Genomic DNA, 17,780 nt, shown 5'->3' with positions numbered 1-17,780 from the left:
TCTCCCAGTGACCACCTCTGAACTCAGTGGGCAGGGGTCGGTCCTGACACCGAGTAAGGGGGAAGCAGAGTGAGTCCTGCTGCTGCTGCTGCTGCTAAGTTGCTTCAGTCATGTCCGACTCTGTGCGACCCCATAGACGGCAGCCCATCAGGCTCCCCCGTCCCTGGGATTCTCAAGGCAAGAACACGAGTGAGTTGCCATTTGCTTCTCCAATGCATGAAAGTGAAGAGTGAAAGTGAAGTCACTCAGTCATGTCCAACTCTTAGTGACTCCATGGACTGCAGCCCACCAGGCTCCTCCGTCCATGGGATTTTCCAGGCAAGAGTAGTGGAGTGGGGTGCCATTGCCTTCTCTGAGAGTGAGTCCTTCTGGTGAGTAAATCAGTGATCTGATTTACTTAACCTTTCCTCTGTTGCTGAGCAGGAAGATTGTTTGAGATGCTCACTTTTATAAAAAAAATAAAATACAGCAGTGCCTGTCTGTATCATCTTGAGGATGTTTAATCTACTAGAGCAGAAGCTAAAAACCTGATTTTAAATGCTAAGTACCACTTTTATCAGTGCCTTCCTGGTCCTTTAATGTTAGTGCATTTAAGAAGTTTCCTTACTTTAATTTGAATTTCTTTGCAAAGACAGTAAGGAAGGTAATATGTTGCTCACTGTTTCTTGTGTCTGCCTCTTTTGGTCATGTCTTTACATTGATGGGATGTCCATGAAAATATGAAAGATAAAAAAAGAGCACATTTAAAGTTAACACCTTTTTATTGTCTTATAGCCAAATTAAAATGTCAGAGAATGCATGTATTGGGCAGGACCCAGGAAATGCTTGCCATCCTCCCGGCTTTAATTCTGTGAACAGGCCTAAGGGGAAAGAGCTGGAAGAAAGGTGTCTTTTGTAGAGAGCATTCTTGGCTCCCCTGGAGAATATGCTCTGAGGAAAGTTGTACCACTTGGGGAGGAGAGGGGCAGGTTGGAACCAAGTAGACCAGACATCCAAGATGCCTCTCCACTTGGAGTGATGTAAGGACTTCCCGGGGCACTCAGAGACACCTGGAGGAAGTCACATTCCCCGTTTATGACTGGTCCCCCAGGGGGTTAGCTAGCCATTGAGAGAGGAACTGATGGGGTTGAGAGGGGAGCAGAAAGGCATCCATGATGGATCAGTCCTGATGACCCTGCATCAGGAGTAAAGGGCACTCTGCTCTTTCAGTGGCTGGTCCCCATCATGTCACACTAATAGCACTTAATTTAAAACTTTTCCTGTTGGCCAGCATCATGGTACTCCAAAGGCATGGAATAAGTCTGATTGTCAGGAAGACATTAGGCAGAGGGCTTTTAGGCCAAGGCTTGAACATAACCATAGACAATTCCTGTGATACTGAGATGTCAGCATGGACAGACTGAGAGGCTGGCGTGGTCATCTTCCTGTGCCGAGGGAAAGGGGCTTTCCCAAGTGTAAAACGTGCTCAGATTCCTGCTCCTCTTCTTCCCCCTTCAGAGTCAAGATTATGCGGGTGGTGGGGAGAACTGTGCAAAAGCCAGGGAACTGGTTATGTGTGACTATCCAGAAGCTGTGATGGGGGTCACAGGGCCATCTGTGCATGGGGCTCCTGACATCTAGTGGGGAAGCCACCAGGAAGGTTTTGCTGGACTTAAAGAAACAAGTCCTCTATGGCAGGAGGTTTAAAGGGGCAACCCTTAAAAGTAATGAATGCCCACGTGATGAAAGCGTCACAGAAGCTGCTCCAGACACACTGTTCATCCAGTCCTCGCTAAGTCCTCCTCATGTCTTTTCTACGTGTGGTTCCCTGACCTGGATGCTTCCCCTCACCTGGTTAGACTGTTACTAACCTTTCAGATTTCAACTCACATGTCACTTCCTTGTGGAAATCTGGCTGCGCCTCACTGAGGACTCTCGAAGCATCCCGTCCTGTTTGTGACTGGTGTGTGACCCCTAGACACTGGGCACCTGGGAGCAGAGGCCGTTTTTGTGCCGCTCGCCACTGCCATCAGTATTTGGTCCAACACGCGACACGAGAGGCACTCAATACTATTTACTGACTGGATGAATAACTGTAGGAAGACATTTCCATTCCAGTGTAAAACAAGTAGCACAGCTGTCTGCAAATTGTGTGGCTGCTGCCAAGCGATTCCAAAAACAGGTTAAAGGAAACCAGATCAACTTCTAAGCGGCTGGGACCCCTGCCCTTTGAACTCCCTTCCAGACATACAAGTAACAGGCTGTCTTGTTAAATCCAAGGGTTTGCCTTAGAGAGGGAGACACCACAGGAGATCACCTGCCTTTCTCACTTTCTTGTCAGAGCAGCAGTTTGAGCTTACTGACAGGTCGCCTGGCAGCCCAGGGGGAGGAGCTGCTTGCTCTCCAAGGGGTCCTCTTCTGTGAACCACGCCCCTCTGACCCTCTCCTCAAAGGCCCCAGCGGAAGGGGGCTTACTGCCCCCGCTGGGCAGAGGAGAGCCAGGGTCCTCACAGAGAGAATGCTCCCTGGAGGCAGGGCAAGTGCTCAGACAGCACCCAGGCTCGCGGGGAGACAGGCAGCACCGCAGGCCTTGGCCGCCCGGTGGTTCCAACAGTGGTGGAGCTCTAGGCCCTTCCCCTTGTGCAGGGGCTCCCCAGCCCAGCACGTTCCATCTCGTCCGACAGCAGGGACTTGGTCTGAGTGCAGGCGGCAATGTTCATTTCCTGAGGGAAGACATGAGTAACCCAGTGAATTCTCAGCAAGACTGGTGAGCCTCTTGGAATTGGTAGCACAGGGGTAGCACAGGGAATTGGGGAACAGGGGTGGAAGAGAAGCTTTTCACTTCTGTTCCTCTGTACCTCTTAAGTTTTGAATCATTTAAGTATGACCTACTCAAAATAATTTGAATGAATTGAGCATAATGTCACTTTCCCAGGGCAGGGAAGGAGGGAATCTGCTTGGTCTCGAGGTAACTTCAGTGTCAGTGTGACCCAGAAATTGACACCACCCACCAAAGCAGGCCTTTTCAGAGCCAGGCCTTGCATATCTCCTCAAGCACTGCTTCTCAAACTCACATGCACATGAATCACTTGGGAATCCTGTTGAAATGCAGGTTCTGATTTGGGGGGGGGGCGGTGAGGGAGGGCTGAGACTGCATTTCTAACAAGCACCTAGGTGATGCCCGTGCTGCGAGTCCATGGACCACGCGTTGAACAGCAGTGCTTTACAGCGACTGAGGGAGGGGGTCAAGGACCAGCTTACTTACAGCTGTTTCCACTTGACATCGAGCACCATCCATCATCTCATTATCCCTTCAGATGGGGCCTTAGAGGAAGGGAAGCCGAGCAGGGAAAAACAAGCCCAACAGAACAGCGAGAGCCCAACCACACAGGCAAGCACATCTCCCATTGGGGTGAGACGCTGTCCCCCAGGCTCCCCGAGGCTCTCCTCCTCCTCCCCTCATGGCCGGCTGCCTCCTCACAGGTCCAGTCCTTTAGTCCTTTGCTGGTTGCCTCCTTGGACACCTTTAAATTTCACCCCTGGGGGCAAGGCCAAATGTCCGCTTGGAAGTTGACCAAGGTCTTTCTGTGAGGAGCCATCATTTGCTCTGAGGGTTTCAGAGCTAATGGTACAGGTCTCAGCTAGCGGCTGGAGGCAGGCCAGAGTGTGCGGCCCAGCTGTCATGTCCACCAGCTCCGAAGGGAATTAGATGAGTGCTCCCCTCTCTGAGGGCCAGGTCAGTGTCTCATTCAAGCATCTTTTGGACAGGGTCCAGCCCACAGCCGGCATCAAAAACTGTTTACCACATGGATGAATGAGTAACTGAATGCGCTTTAGGGCCTCTTCTGCATGAGCCACTGCGCCCACTGGGAGGCCCCCCCTCCCCACACACATAACAAGAAGCTTGTAGCAAGATCCCAAAGTGCAGGAGAGGTGCTGTCCCTGGAGGCCTGGTTCCATGTGGACGACGACAGGACTCTTCCCACTTCAGAGGTGTGGACAATTGTCCTAAATCTGCTCTCAGCCAACATCCCTGGCTACGCCTCCATGGTCTGCAGGCTCTGCAGCTGCTCCACATTCACCTTTCCGTTCCCCTGGTGGCCGGACCTGTGTGGGCAAGTGGGGGCACACAGGACAGCTGGGGCAGGGATGGTCTCCCTAAGGGCAGACTCAGCCTGCAGAAGCTTCTGGCAGGCAGCGCTGCAGGCGGTGAGCACTGGCAGAGAGCGCAGTCTGATGCTCGGGCTGAGGCATCTGGAGCTGCACCAGCAATGAGCAGCAACCACCTCGGGTGGGGGGCCCCCCTGAGCGACTCCCCCCCCACACCCACAGCAACAGTTGAGGCTTGCCAAGACCAGCAAGGCAACCACTCTTCCCTCTCGCATGTGAAGGAGCACAGGCGAGCACCCAGGAAGTGGCACTCAGCTCAGGGAGTGTGTGGGAGGGCTGCTGGCACAAGCCTACCCGGCAGGTCCCCCAACTTCTCCCTCTGTCTTTCCCCACACCTCTCCCTACTTGCCTCCCCTCTCGTCCTGGCTCACTTCTCTGTCTCCCCCTGCCCACGCTCAACTCCCCACTGGAGGCTGCCAATCGCTGAGTCAGCAGAGAATGAACGCTCAAGGCAGATGGCACCCAGCCCAGGTCAGTGAACCCCTCTGACACAGTTGACAGGAGAGTCAGGGAACCCTGCTCACTGGGCCAGAGGGGCCCCTGTGTCCAACACCCCTGGATCAAAGGGTGATCAAGCCCAGAAAGGGCCAGGCGCCTGCCCAGGGGCACACAGTGAGGCAGAAGCAAAGCAAGCCCCAGGGCTGCCTCCCTTGCCAGGCTGCCCGGGGCAGCGTTCCAGGGAAGGGTGGCCTGCAGGCCACCTGTCAGCACAGCCACCGCCATCCTGAGGCTTGGGCAGCTCCAGAATGTCCACATCAGAGAGGAGCATAGGGGAGGCAGCTCTGACAGGAGTAGAGGAAGGAAGGGCTCGGTAAGGTCAAATAACCTGATGGAGAAGGACTGGATTCTAGGAGCACACTGCCCAGGTTCAAGTCCCAACTCTGGCATTTATTAGCCATGTGACTGAACCAAGTTACTTGACCTTTCTGTGTCTCACTTTCCTCATTAGTAAAATAGGGACTGTTGGTGACCATCTCATTAGGGTGCTGAAATGAGCTCCGGGCTCAGCGCAGTGCCCAGCAGAGGAAGCCTGAGTGCATGTTAGTGCGTTGCTGTTGTAGTGCTGGGGCAGCATAGTGGCAGGCAGGTCTGTGGTCACCGGGGGTTGGGGGATGATGGGGATCGTGGAGGAGCTAAAGCGCCAACCACCAGCACCCCTCCTCCCAGAGTCCAGCTTGGATGGGCTCCGTGAGGTCCCCCGCACCCTGCCTTGTGGCCAGGTCACCCAGAGCCGGGAGCACGGTGGCAGCTGGGCTGTCTCCACAGGCCTCCTTCCTGGCCCTTGGCTGGGCAGCCCCCTCACCTGGCGGGCTGGAGGAGCTGCCCACACACACAGCCATTCTCCTTCTGGGCGCCGCCTTCATCCTGCGCCTCTGGCTGCTCCGCCAGCCCCGCTGCGTCCGGGGCCACGCTCTGCTGTGAGGACTCTGCCATTTGGGCGAGGACCTCTAGGTCCCTGGGCAGGACATGACCTGTTAACCCTGGCCTGGGGGCCCTGGGCGTGACCCCCTCCCTGGGACTGGCGTGCCACTTGCCCTGCAGGGGGCGCCCCTCTTCCTCCAGCAGCTCTGCAGGGTGGCAGGTACAGTCAGGGCTCAGGGCTCAGCCTGAGAACCAGGGCTGGGGGTCAGTCCAGGCAGAGGAGGCAAGCTGGCCCCCTGTCCCATCCCAGGGGGTGGCGGGACTGAGGGAGCACCCAGTGCCTTTCCCAAGCCCACCAGCTGCAATTCCCCGTTCCCATCCCACTCCTCCAGAAAGCCTTCCCCAAGGCCTGGCCAGAGCCCCTTGCCCCTTCCTGTCCACCCAGCTCTCAGGATTTCCCACTCACACTAGAGTCTGCTCTTCTGAATACATACACACAAACCCCACCGAGCCCACTGCCCAAGAGAGCCTGGAAATAGGCCTCTGTAGTGGGGGGTAGGGGGACTCCATTTATTTTTCCTTCCTTTACCACTCCAGCTTCCCTCAACCCCAGCCCACCAGGACCACCAAGTCCAAGAATCCTAAAATTACAGGTGCTGGAAGACACTCTATGTAAACCAACACTCCTGTCTCACACAGAGAGAAACAGGCCCAAGGAGGCCTGGGGAGACAGCGGCAGAGCCAGGCCTGGAAACCAGGTCTCCTTCCCATGGCCTTTGGTGGCCTTCTCTTCTGCTGGCTGCTCCGAAGCAGAATCCAGTTCTGTAGAGCCGGTACTCAGAACATTCCACCTTCCCCAGCCCTTCCAAGATGGCTCCCAGCATTCAGCCCTGCCTCTACCCCACAAACGTCAACAGAAAACCAGGGCCAGAGTTCTGAGCCATGGAGGGAAACACTGACCTAGTGGGCTGCCCTAGGGCCACCGGGAGGAAGCGTAACTGACCTCACTTCCTCGTATTTCTTGTCTCGATAAAAGTGGCTCTTTTTGATGAAGTAGATGAGTACCAGGTCACAGAAGAAAGACCCCTGTAAAAGAGTGGAGGTCCCTGACTCAGTGCGCCAGGCCACTTAACACCAATAGGTGAGGGCGCTGAGCTCAGAGGCTCCTTTGTCCAAGGCCACAAAGCCGGCCCACCGTGCAGCCAGCCAGCCTGTGGTCCCTCTGCTCTGTCAGGCCAAGCACCTCTGCACTGCCTTGACCCCTCGCAATCACATCTTCAGCCAGTGTTTGCTCAGCGCTCACCAGTGCCAGGCACTGCCCTGGGGTACAGGGAGAGGTAGGACAATGGCACCCTTGGGGGACCCCCCGCCCCCGCCTCGGGTGCAGGAGACAAGCATGTAAATGATAAGCGACCTGTCCCATGATGGGAAGAGAAGCAGAGAGAAGATGGAACTTTACGCAGCCTCGAGGGTCCTCTGGGCCGAGTCTTGAGTCTGAATTGGATTTTATTTAAGACAGAAGGAAAAAAGCTCAGCAAAGAGCCAGCTTGTCATGCCTGGGAACCCGGGCAAGGAACAGAAATGCAGCACTGTGGGAAGATCCCTCTAGTAGTCACATGGGTTGGAGGGTATCTGAACAAGAACACCACAGCAGGGGCCAAGGAAAGAGGAGGAGGCCTGAGCAACCCAGCAGAACGACTGACACCTGAACATGAGCTCTTCAGACCAGACCAGATGGTGCAAATACCGGTCTCCTCCACCAGAGGGCAACTCCACCCAGAGCACAGACAGAGCGGGTGGGAGAGGCCTGAGGGACAGTCCCACAGGTGAACCTGGGCACTGCACACCTTTTCTTTTTTCCCCCTCCAGATGTCAAAAGGGTTATCAATTCATTGTTCCATAGAGAGCACTCCTCACACCCCCACCCAGCCTCTACCACTTTTCCCGTTACCTGCATCCCACAGGACGTCCCCAGATGCCCATGTTCTGATATATGCACATCATAAGAAAGAGGCCTGAACATGGCCCCTCTCTACATACGCACACATACAGGGCTCCCCAACAATATTGTCTGCAGTTAAAAAGGAGTCATTTGGGGCCCCCTTTCATCCACTGACCCATCTCTCAGGAGCATGGCTTCGTTGAGTCCTGTTATAGGACACAGTGTTTCTGGTCTCAATAAAAAGTCAGTCCTGGGTCCTCCTGGTGGAGAAGGCAATGGCACCCCACTCCAGTACTCTTGCCTGGAAAATCCCATGGACGGAGGAGCCTGGGAGGCTGCAGTCCATGGGGTCGCTAAGAGTCGGACACGACTGCACGACTTCACTTTCACTTTTCACTTTCATGCATTGGAGAAGGAAATGGCAACCCACTCCAGTGTTCTTGCCTGGAGAATCCCAGGGATGGGGGAGCCTGGTGGGCTGCCGTCTATGGGGTCACACAGAGTTGGACACGACTGAAGCGACTTAGCAGCAGCAGGTCCTCCTGGAAGCCTCCAGGGGAGCTGTTGTGACCTCCTAGGCAGAGGAACCAGGGATAAAGCTGCCAGAAATCTCAATAAGGGGCTCACTGGGGTGGATGCAAGCCACTCACTGATAACTCCCTTGTATTTAAAAAACTTCCAGAAAAAAAAGGGGGGGCATGAAAGGTCAGGAATAAGCCTTTCCCTGCCCTCCAGTGCTACATCCCCTCCTGTGGCCCCTCTGCCCAGCTGAAGTTCAGAACAGACCCGAGGAAGGACCACAGCCCGACTTCCCTGCCTCTCATCTTTTTAGTCCCTGTGATTCACAACTCGGGGCAGTCTGGCAATGCCTGCACACGTTTTTGGCCAGCACAATTGTGGGGGAAGGTGCTTTCAACACCTCATGGGGAGAGGCTGGGGATGCTGTTAAACACTCTACAACGTACACGATCACCCCACAAAAAAAGTTATCTGGCCCAAAATATAAACGGGGCCGTGGCTGAGAAGCCCTGTATATCGCCAGATCTGCCTCGTTTTAGTGGAAGTGGAGACAAGGCTGTGGAGGATTCCGGAGAACCCCCAGCTGCTGAGCCACAGGCAGAAGCCTCTAGCTCTGGAAAGAGAATCCCAGGCAGGCGCTGACACCGGGGGCCGCCAGAGGGGTGTGAAGTCCCAGGAAGCCCTCTTCACCCCGTCCCGCACTGACCTCCCCGGCTCCGATTCCTTCTGGAGCACTGGGACAGCTCTCTCCCCTGGGCAGTGCCCGCTCCCCCTGTGGTGCTCCGAGGGTCAAGGGGGAGGGGAGAGGTACTCACCACTCCCATGAGTGCCACCCCTGAGCCCACGTTGATGATCGTGGGGATGATGTTGAACTTGCCAGCCTGGAGCAGAGAGACAGGGTGAGGCACAGCGGGGTCACCAGGGACTCCACCAGAGCCAGCCCAGACACCCCCACATGGCCCACCCTCCCAGAAGGGAGCCTCGCCCACACACCTTGCCATTTACCATCACATCGAAGCGGATCCCGTAGGCTTTAAACAGCGTGCGGAACTCCACCCCAGCTGCGTCTCGGTAGTACTTGGCAAACCTGGGGGAGACACGGCTCAGCCTGCCTGGGCCTTTCCTGTTTTCAGTGCAGGCTCGGCTGCCTTGGAGATTTATAAACCCACCCACCCCGGTACCCTGGCTCTCAGCAACCCCAGGAAAGGCTGGAGACCCTCTTGCTTATGTGACATTAAAGGTTCGTTCCGATCTTTGAAGTTCTTGCCAGACAGTCCCCAAAGGGTGAAGGCTTTCCCACCACTGCTGGGCCAACCTGGGGCCACCAGGCACCGATGGACCTGGCCCAGCCCTCCGCTCCAGGGCAGCTCCAGAGCCATGGCAGGAGTTTCCCAGAGGCACCCTGGCTGCCTCCCTGCACCTCCCACTCTGACACCCACCCCCAGGAAGGGGTGTCATAGGGCTGGCACCCAGGGAAGGACAGGGTCATAAGGTGGCAGGCTTAGCGCCAGGTACCTGAAGTTGTACCCGGAAGAGATAGAGTTTCCTGAAAATCTGTTGTCCAGACGGTTAAAGTAATAGCGAGGGTAACATTCAGAAGGCGCTTTATCAAGATCACAGTCCCATTCAATCTGAATTCCTATCACGCCACCCTTGATGCAAAAGAGACATGAGTCAAGGCCCAGAACTTTCTGGAGGTGGACAGAAGTCACAAGTCAGCTCTTCATGGAGAGCTTGGGTAAGGGCTCAGCTCCACTGCAGCATCCTTCTGGAAGGATGGTGGAAGGCCCAGGGTTCACATTTCTGGAGTGGCTGAGAAAAAGCATCACCCACAGCCCACATCTCCTGCTCCACGCCCCAAGGAGAAGGGAATGACCAGAGTGAGCCCCCGCGTGGCACTGGCAGCTCACAGCAGAGGACTTAGAACCAAACGCAGGTGTGAGTGTGCCCCTCAGCAAGTGTGGCATAGCTGACTGCATCACAGCCGATGCTGAGAGAGCAGGTCCATGGGCAGGTTACTGCAGGGCCGGCTCCTCCTGTAGGTCCTCCTCCACCCTGCCTCCTCATTGCAGAGCCCAAGCCCACAGCCCTCGGCCCCGGGGAGGGCTCCCTGAGCACACACCACCCACCTGCACCGCTATCTCCTGGAAGTTGCTCCCCGTCCAGCTGACCACAGAGCCCAGTCGGAAGATGGGGCAGTAGGGGTTCTCGGGGCTAAACTTACAGGACTTCAGGAAAGTTCTGTCTGTGGTGTCCAGCACATTGGTCCTGGGTGGAGGCCATGAAGAGCCAGGGGAATAAAGGTGAGACTTGCTGTTCCCAAGCCAGAAATGGCCTGACCCAGGAGCCACTGGACCCCTCGCCCAGCCCAGACTGAGCCCTTGACTTAGCCCTACCCCAGTCCTGATTAATTCCTCCACCCCCACATCCGCCACAGCAGAGGAAAGGGTGCCCCTTCAATGCCCAGTGGTTCACTCACACATAGCGTCACACACACACCATGCACACGGGCCCACGTACTTGGAGAAGTTGAATTTGGGGAAACGAATGAAGTTCTTTATGTAAACAGTGAAGTCTTTCGCTTCGCCCAGGAGTGGCTTCCTGAAAACAAAGGCAGGAGAGCCTGTTCAGGGGGCCCTGCCCGCCCCATGCTGAGGCTGAAGCCTGCCTGCCCATGGGTGCCCCGAAGCCTTTGCAAAGGACAGTTAATTCAGTCATGTTGGATTGGCCGTCGGGCCTTTGTGGGGTGTCCCAGCTCCTCCCCCAGAATGAGGACTCCGAGTGGACGTGTCTCCACCATCAGGCTGGGACCCACTGCCCAGGACTGGGTGACTCCTCAGGGTCCCAAGCTTATAGCTACTCACGTTGGCCTGGATCTTGTCTCCACCGGGCACCAGGCAAAGATCTCACAGGTGCCCTTCTGTGCGCTCCCCTCCCGCAGGCAGCGGCCCGTCCTCACTCCTGCAGGGGGAGGGGGACAAGCACAGTGCCAGGAACCTCCCGGCTCCAGCCCCTCCCTGACCCCCAGCCCTGGCCGCTCCAGGCCTCACCATTTCCAGCCGCAACAGGCTCCCCAGGAGGGCAGTCGCTGTCCTCATAGCACAGGGCATCGGGAACACTTGCACTCTGCCAGGAGAGAGAGCACCTGGGCTGGGGTGCCCCTTCTCAGATCCAGGTCCCACCCCAGGGGGAGGACAGGGGCTTCTCCCTTGCCTGGGGCCACACATGCCTTGGGAACCTGCTTCTCCCCTGAACCGTGCAGGCATGCACACCAGTACACACATTCCCGCCGCGGGCCCTGGGAGGGGGTAGAAACCCCTGCTTCAGGAGAGAGGTGGGCCCCAAGCACTGCCTGTACCTCTCCCATCCCCACTCCCTGCTCTCAGCACCGAAACACACCTCAGCACAGGTTTCCTGCCGCTGGTTGGGGGTCACGACCAGGTTGGTGATTACGAAGAAGACGTTCTCTCCCTGAGAAATCAGAGCGGGGTTGAGGAGCCCTTTCCTGCCATCTGGGGTCCCTCCTTCCCGGAGCTGCCTGGCAGGTGTTAGGGACTCTGCACGGGTACTCAAAACGCTGGGGCCACAAAATCAGTGGACCCCACCCACGTGCCCACTGGTCTCAGAGTCCCTGAGTAGGTGTCCTTAGATGGGTCTCTCACGCCCACAACCCCAAGCCATGCTGACCTCAGCCCCCAGGGTCCAAGCTGAGCTCCAGGAGGGGAGAGAGAAGGGGCAGTGAGGCCAGCCCAGCCCTGGCCCAGGAACTGTGACCAGGCCAGGGAACTGCTGCCGGGGGCAGTGGCCAACATAAAGGTGGGGCTCCTGGTGTCAGACCTGCCAGCTCACACAGGCAGGGAAGGTCTCTGGGTCCCACTTGGTCTCAACAGGATCAGGGTTTATTGCAAACAGAGCAGCCCCGTAAGGCACAGTCGAGGAGTACAGGGGTTTGGTGCGGGGGGAAGGACCTGGGCAGAGTCTGTCTGCAAACCTTGCAGCCGTCACAGGCCAAGGGAGACAGTGAGTGGAGGCCCCTGAGTCCCCAAGCAACTTCCCACATGACCCGTCCAGAGCCAGACCCTGCCGACCTGGGTCCCCCTGTGCTGGGTGGGGCTCAGACCTGGGGTGGGATGACATAGTCAGCAACATCCCAGAGCCGCTCCCCAAGCTCCGAGGTGTTGGTGAAAGTCACGCCTTTGACTTTGGTGATGATACTGCTCTGCAGGGATGTGTCCGTGTCTTGGTAACACTTCTTCACCAGGAACACCCAACTGCAGGGAGGGGCAAGCAAGTGGGCATCAGCCTCCCGTTGCCCTCAGGAAGTCTCCCCAGACGCCAGGGCGCAGAGAGGGCAGGCTTGGGGCTTCACCCTTCCCACCCGCTCCTGGGCAGGAGTCACAACTCCCACCGCTGCCTGAAAGCCAGCCCTGCAAACAGTGGAGGAGACAAGCAGCCCCAGAAGGGAGAGGCTGCTGCTGTCAGGGACCAGGGCCCTGCCGCCCACTCATCCCCACTTGTCACATGACCTCGGGCGAGCCAGTGAACTCTGGGGGTCAACACAGGGCTAACGGCACCTCCCTTCAATTAAGGGGCATGGGGTACAACCTAGAACTAATCATGAGGAGACCGCAGACATATCCAAACTGAGGGGACTCTACAAAACCAGAGCGCAAAATCCTACACTCTGAGGCTTCCCTGGTGGTCCAGTGGTTAAGAATCTGCCTTGCAATACAGGAGACGCCGGTTCAATCCCTGGTCTGGGAGGATCCCGCGTGCCACGGGGCAACCAGGCCCAAGCACCACAATGGCCTAGAGCCTGAGCTCCACAACAAGAGGAGCCACCACAATAAGAGGCCCGAGCACCCCAACCAGGGAGTAGCCTGTGTGCAGCAGTGGAGACCCAGGGCAGCCAGAAGTCAGTAAACAGTTTTTTTTTTAAATCCTATACTCTGACACCCAAAACACAAGCAACAAATGGAAAAAAAGAGAGAAAAATAATGGACTTGGTCAAAATTAAGAACTTTTTTTGTGCATCAAAGGACACTATCAATAAAGTGAAAAGACAACCCATAGAATGGGAGAAAATATTTGTGACTCACATTATCTCATGAGGGTCTAGTACCCAGAATATACAAAGTCTTACAACTCAAGGGTAAAAAAGACAAATAAACCAATTTAAATATGGGCTAAGGATGTGAATTGGGAGGATCAGCTGGAGAAGGAAATGGCAACCCACTGGAGAATCCCATGGACAGAGGAGCCTGGCAGGCTATGGTGCGTAAGCTCTCAAAGAGTCAGACACGACTGAAGCAACTTAGCACCCAAGGATGTGAACAGACATTTCTTCAAGAAAGACACACAAATGGCCGACATGCCCCTGAAAAGATGCTTAACATCTTTAGTCATTAGGGAAATGCAATAGAAACCACAATGAGAGAGTACTTCACACCCAATAAGATGGCTGTAGTCCAAAAAATAGAAAATAACAAGTGTTGGTGAGGATGCAGAGAAACTGGGGCTCGCCGGTGGGAATGTACAACTGTACAGGCGCTGTGGGAAGCAGATGGACAGTTGTGACCCAGCAATTCCATCCCCAAGCGTGTGAGACAAGGGAAAATGTATGTCCACACGAAAACGGACATGTGAATGTTCTCGGCAGAATTATTCATAATAGGCAGAAAGTAAAAACAATCCAAGTGTCCAACAGATGAATGCATAAACAAATGTGGCGTCTGCATCCAATGAGATATTATTCAGCCCTTGGAATGATTCACTGACACAGGCTTCAACATGGACAAACCTTGAAAACATGGTGCTACGGGAAACAAGCCAGACAAAAAAGGCCACATGTTGTAATGATTTGATTTACATGAGAAGTCCAGAATAGGCAAATCTAGAGAGACAAAAAATAGATTAAGCGGTTGCCAAGGGATGGAGGTAGGGGAGAACTGCAACTGACTGTAAATAGAGACAATCTATTTTGAGGGTGATGGAAACATCCTAGAATTAGATAATGGTGCTGGCTGTACAACACTGTGAATGTACTAAAAACCACTGAATTGTATAACTTAAAAAGGCTAAAATGATGAATTACACGCTATATGAATTTTACCTCAATTTAAAAATGGTTTTAAAAAGATCCTGTACTCTAAAACATGTCAGAGTCATAGATACAAAGACAGACTCGGGAGTGATTCCAGAGTAAAGGAGACAGGACAACTGGATACAAGGCATGATTTCAGATTTTCTTTTCCTATAAAGGTAACTTAGGGGACAATTTACAAAAGGTCTATTGCTTAGGTGATAATATTATTTCAATGTGAATTTCTAAGTTTTCATGCCTGCAACCTATTCAACAGAAACAACTGCACATATATATACACACAGAGAGAGAAACAGGTAAGGACAACACAAATGAAGTACAACGTTAACATTTGGGGGAATCAAGGTGAAAGGCATTAAAAACGTCTGTAATACTCTTAGAACTTTTCTGTAAGTACAAATTAATCAAATATATATATAAAACCAGTCCATTCTGAAGGAGATCAGCCCTGGGATTTCTTTGGAAGGAATGATGCTAAAGCTGAAACTCCAGTACTTTGGCCACCTCATGCGAAGAGTTGACTCATTGGAAAAGACTCTGATGCTGGAAGGGATTGGGGGCAGGAGGAGAAGAGGACGACAGAGGATGAGATGGCTGGATGGCATCACTGACTCGATGGACGAGTCTGGGTGAACTCGGGAGTTGGTGATGGACAGGGAGGTCTGGCGTGCTGCGATTCATGGGGTCACAAAGAGTCGGACACGACTGAGCGACTGAACTGAACTGAATATATAAAAATATATATATATATATTTTTTTAATAAGATGGGACATGTAAATTGCTTAGTACAGTGAGTACCAGGCACAGAGGAGAAGTTCAATGAACACATCAACTTATTACTGATGTTACTGTTAGTTAGAAATTGTGCAGGTGAACCCCTTCGGTAAAGCTGGAAACACTGAGGCCAGGAGAGGGCGGGAAGCCGCCTTCCAGAGGTCCCGCAGGACACCCTGCCCCTCCGGGGTGCCAGGAAGAGTTCTCTGTACAGCAGGCACCAACCAGGACCCTTCCACCCTCGTCTCTGGGAGCACAGCTGGCATGGCCCATCTCCAAGGACCTCTGAGAGGGTTGAGACCCTTGAGCCAAACAGCTGTTTTAGTGGGGACACAATGGGCCCAGCCCGGACACAGACATTCAGCAACAACATCCACTCGTTCACTTCACATCTGGTTCCCTAAGCAGTTCAGGGATGGCAGGCAGGCCCTGCCCTCAGGGCATTCCCAGAATGGCAGGGAGTCAGCACAGACACTAAACAAATGATCCCCTGAATGAGCATATAATTACACTGGGATTTCTGGGGAGGAGCCTGTGAGAAGCCAGGTGTGAAAGGGACCCCAGGCTGAGGAGCAGCACCAAGAAAAAGCCTTCAGGTGGAGACAGCCAGATGCCTCAGGGATGAAGCCTTCTGGTGGGAGCAAGGTGAGGTCAGGACTGCCCTCCCAAAGGGGCAGGAAGTAGGAGGGACTCCACGGCAGTAACTGCGGAAGTAAAAGACGGCACGTCTCCTCTCCACCTATCCCCTCCCTGCTTGGGGGTGAGGGCTCTGAACCCCTGGCTGACCCCAAAGAGCTGCCCTCTCAGCTGATGGTGCCAGCTCCTGCGGGGCAGGAGAGGTGGGTGCCAGAGAGGATCGAGGGATCCCAGCAGGACCCCTGGCCCCGGCTGGGGCGAGCTGACCAGCAGGGAGTTCAGGGACACAACACCAGGCTCATGAGTTGCCCAGCCCCAAGCCTGGCACTGAGCTCAGTGATTATAAATAACCTACCCAGTGCTGGGGCCATTCCAGACCAGGCCCAGGGAGGCGGCAGGGACAGCTGAAGCCCAGCCCCCTGCATCCTCACCCCCTGCCCAAAACCCTAATGCTGGGGCCCCAGCCCTGAGGAAGGAGCCGACCACGGCAAGTCTGAGAAATGAGAGGACCCAGGAGCCCCTGGCACATCTCATCACCTCCTGAGCCGGTGGGGGAGTTGAGGCCTCCTTCCTTAGCCCCCACCCTTACACCCACGGGTACAAGAAGGGTCCCCTCCAGAAGCAGAGTCCCAGACCCCAGTCACAGGGCACCCCAGGCGTCCACACACCAATTCCCAAGCTCCGGAGGCCACCGCTGCCTCCCCCGGCTGACCCTGCCCCCTCCCCAAAGCCCCCAGAGAACTCACACCACCAGGTAGGTCAGGATGGAGACCTGCAGCAGCCGGTAGAGCAGGCCCACCTTCTTGTTCTTGGCGATGACGTACTTCTCCGTCTTGTAGTCGAAGAGCGACTGGTAGAGCCCCTTGCAGCCCGCCTGCCCCATGGCTCCGGCTCACCTGGCCGGCGATCGCGCGGCCGCACGTGTGGCGCATGGAGCCGCCCCCGTCCGCCCGCCGCCCGGCCCCCAGCTTGGGCCCCGCGGCCGCCGGGTACACGGCTCAACGCGCGGGGCCGGCTGCTGGCGAGGCTGCGGCAGCGCCGCCGGAGGCCAGGCGGGGACCTCGGACCGCGACCTTGCCGCCTCCTCCCCGGACAGTGACAGCGACAGCGCCGGACCGCCGCCCGCCCTGCCCTGCGGCGGCCCTCGCGGCCACCGCCGCGCGGGAGGGACGCGCTGAGAGGGGCTTCTTTGGAAGCAACCCCCGCTCTTTCCGCCTCCCAAAGAAATCCCGGGGGTTCCTCCTATTGAATAGACGGGGCAACTGAGGCCCCCGGGGCGGGGGTGGGGGCGGGTACCTACAGCACAGGAAGTGCGGGTGGGCAGGATAAAGAGCAAGATGGGGGAGACTAGACTTGTCAGACGCGCGGCTCCCGCCTCGGCCGGAACGAGGTGCGTGTTCCTACTGCAGCAGCTGCGGCCGGTTTAAACCCCGCAGTCCCCAGGAGTCGGCGGCCAGGACAGGGAGGAGGGGTGGGGTGTGGTGGGGTGTGGTGGGGGCGGGGAGACAGGCAACCGAGGCCTGGGATCTTAAAATATGCCTGGAGAGAAGGCGGGTGCCAACTGTTTGAAATGTTCCCAAGGCAAGAGAGGGGACCTAATCTAAGCTTCTAAATCTGTCACCCTCACAACACGTGAAATTAAATTGGAGGTGGTGAGAACGGAGATGAGGACAGCTCTGAGATCAGGTTTGGACCCTGGGGTGGCCAAAGAGAGAGACTCGGGGTCCTGGGCGAGTTTCGAGTGCATGTGTGTGGGGCTGTGCACGCGTTGTTTTCTGCATCTCAGGCATTACCATCCTGCAGTCTGACCGGAAGCCGCCCTGCCCCTCTCCGTGGCCTGGCCCTCACACACCAATGAGAAGTCCCTTCCCTGAACCACAGGCTCTGGGAGTCAGAAGTTGGAAGGGACCCTAAACTTCACCAGGTGTGATCTTCTCTCAAAGAAAACGCCCCAAGGCAGCAGGTCTCCAGTTTTAGTGAGCCTGGGCATCATTTGGAAGAAAAATGCAAATTCCTGGGCACTGCGCCTAATATTGTCATTCTCTTAAGACTAGGATGGAGCCTGGGAATCTGTATTTTGCCCTCAAACTGCCATTTAGGAAGCACTGAGTTTTGCATCTGTTCATCAGTTTCAACTCAAATGCCAGTTCCTTTTTTTTTTAAAAAAAAAAAGGCCTGTTCTTACTACCACTCACTAAAGCAGCCTCCACCCCAACTACTTTCTATCCCATTACCCCTTCTTATTCCCTTAGAGGCCCTGTCCCTCATTTACTTATTGCTTGTGTCCCCCTCTA

At 55.4% G+C, this 17,780-nt stretch overlaps 1 protein-coding gene across 18 annotated transcripts; it reads right to left on the bottom strand.

Annotated features, from left to right (window-relative positions):
- Nucleotides 1-742: 742 nt before the first annotated feature.
- Nucleotides 743-16,906, bottom strand: P2RX5 (purinergic receptor P2X 5). 18 transcript variants are annotated; one of them, XR_015148060.1, is made up of 15 exons: nt 16,233-16,906; nt 13,773-13,865; nt 12,093-12,243; nt 11,372-11,443; nt 11,023-11,098; nt 10,837-10,933; nt 10,493-10,573; nt 10,102-10,240; nt 9,488-9,624; nt 8,966-9,059; nt 8,788-8,853; nt 6,515-6,597; nt 5,453-5,605; nt 3,054-4,086; nt 743-2,702 (listed from the first exon to the last, which is right to left on the bottom strand). XR_015148060.1 is itself a non-coding variant. In XM_086359594.1 (14 exons), exons 2-14 carry the CDS (start codon nt 13,781-13,783, stop codon nt 4,017-4,019), a joined length of 1,230 nt encoding a protein of 409 aa, XP_086215720.1. In that variant the 5' UTR covers nt 13,784-13,865; nt 16,233-16,906; the 3' UTR covers nt 743-4,016. The 18 variants fall into 18 exon arrangements, 12 of the variants coding, with proteins under 12 accessions (XP_086215720.1, XP_086215717.1, XP_086215718.1 ...); XR_015148058.1 differs by lacking the exon at nt 13,773-13,865; XR_015148059.1 differs by lacking the exon at nt 13,773-13,865 and having other exon boundaries at nt 3,245-4,086.
- Between the last annotated feature and the right edge of the window lie 874 nt (nt 16,907-17,780).

This window comes from Bos grunniens, chromosome 19, assembly GCF_055505025.1.
Source record: "Bos grunniens cultivar Pamir isolate PY7600 chromosome 19, Bosgru_T2T1.0, whole genome shotgun sequence".
NCBI lineage: Eukaryota > Metazoa > Chordata > Mammalia > Artiodactyla > Bovidae > Bos > Bos grunniens.
The sequence above is the reverse complement of the archived record's forward strand: the minus strand, read 5'-3'. Positions and strand labels throughout refer to the sequence as shown.

Bases quoted from the DNA above. Each gene is read 5' to 3' on its own strand.
- P2RX5 (XM_086359591.1), bottom strand. From the start codon at position 16,369: ATGGGGCAGGCGGGCTGCAAGGGGCTCTACCAGTCGCTCTTCGACTAC. The intron at 12,244-16,232 runs GTGAGTTCTCTG...CCCTCCCTGCAG, and splicing joins ATCCTGACCTACCTGGTGGT to TTGGGTGTTCCTGGTGAAGA. The intron at 10,574-10,836 runs GTGAGTAGCTAT...CTTTGTTTTCAG, and splicing joins GAGACAAGATCCAGGCCAAC to GAAGCCACTCCTGGGCGAAG.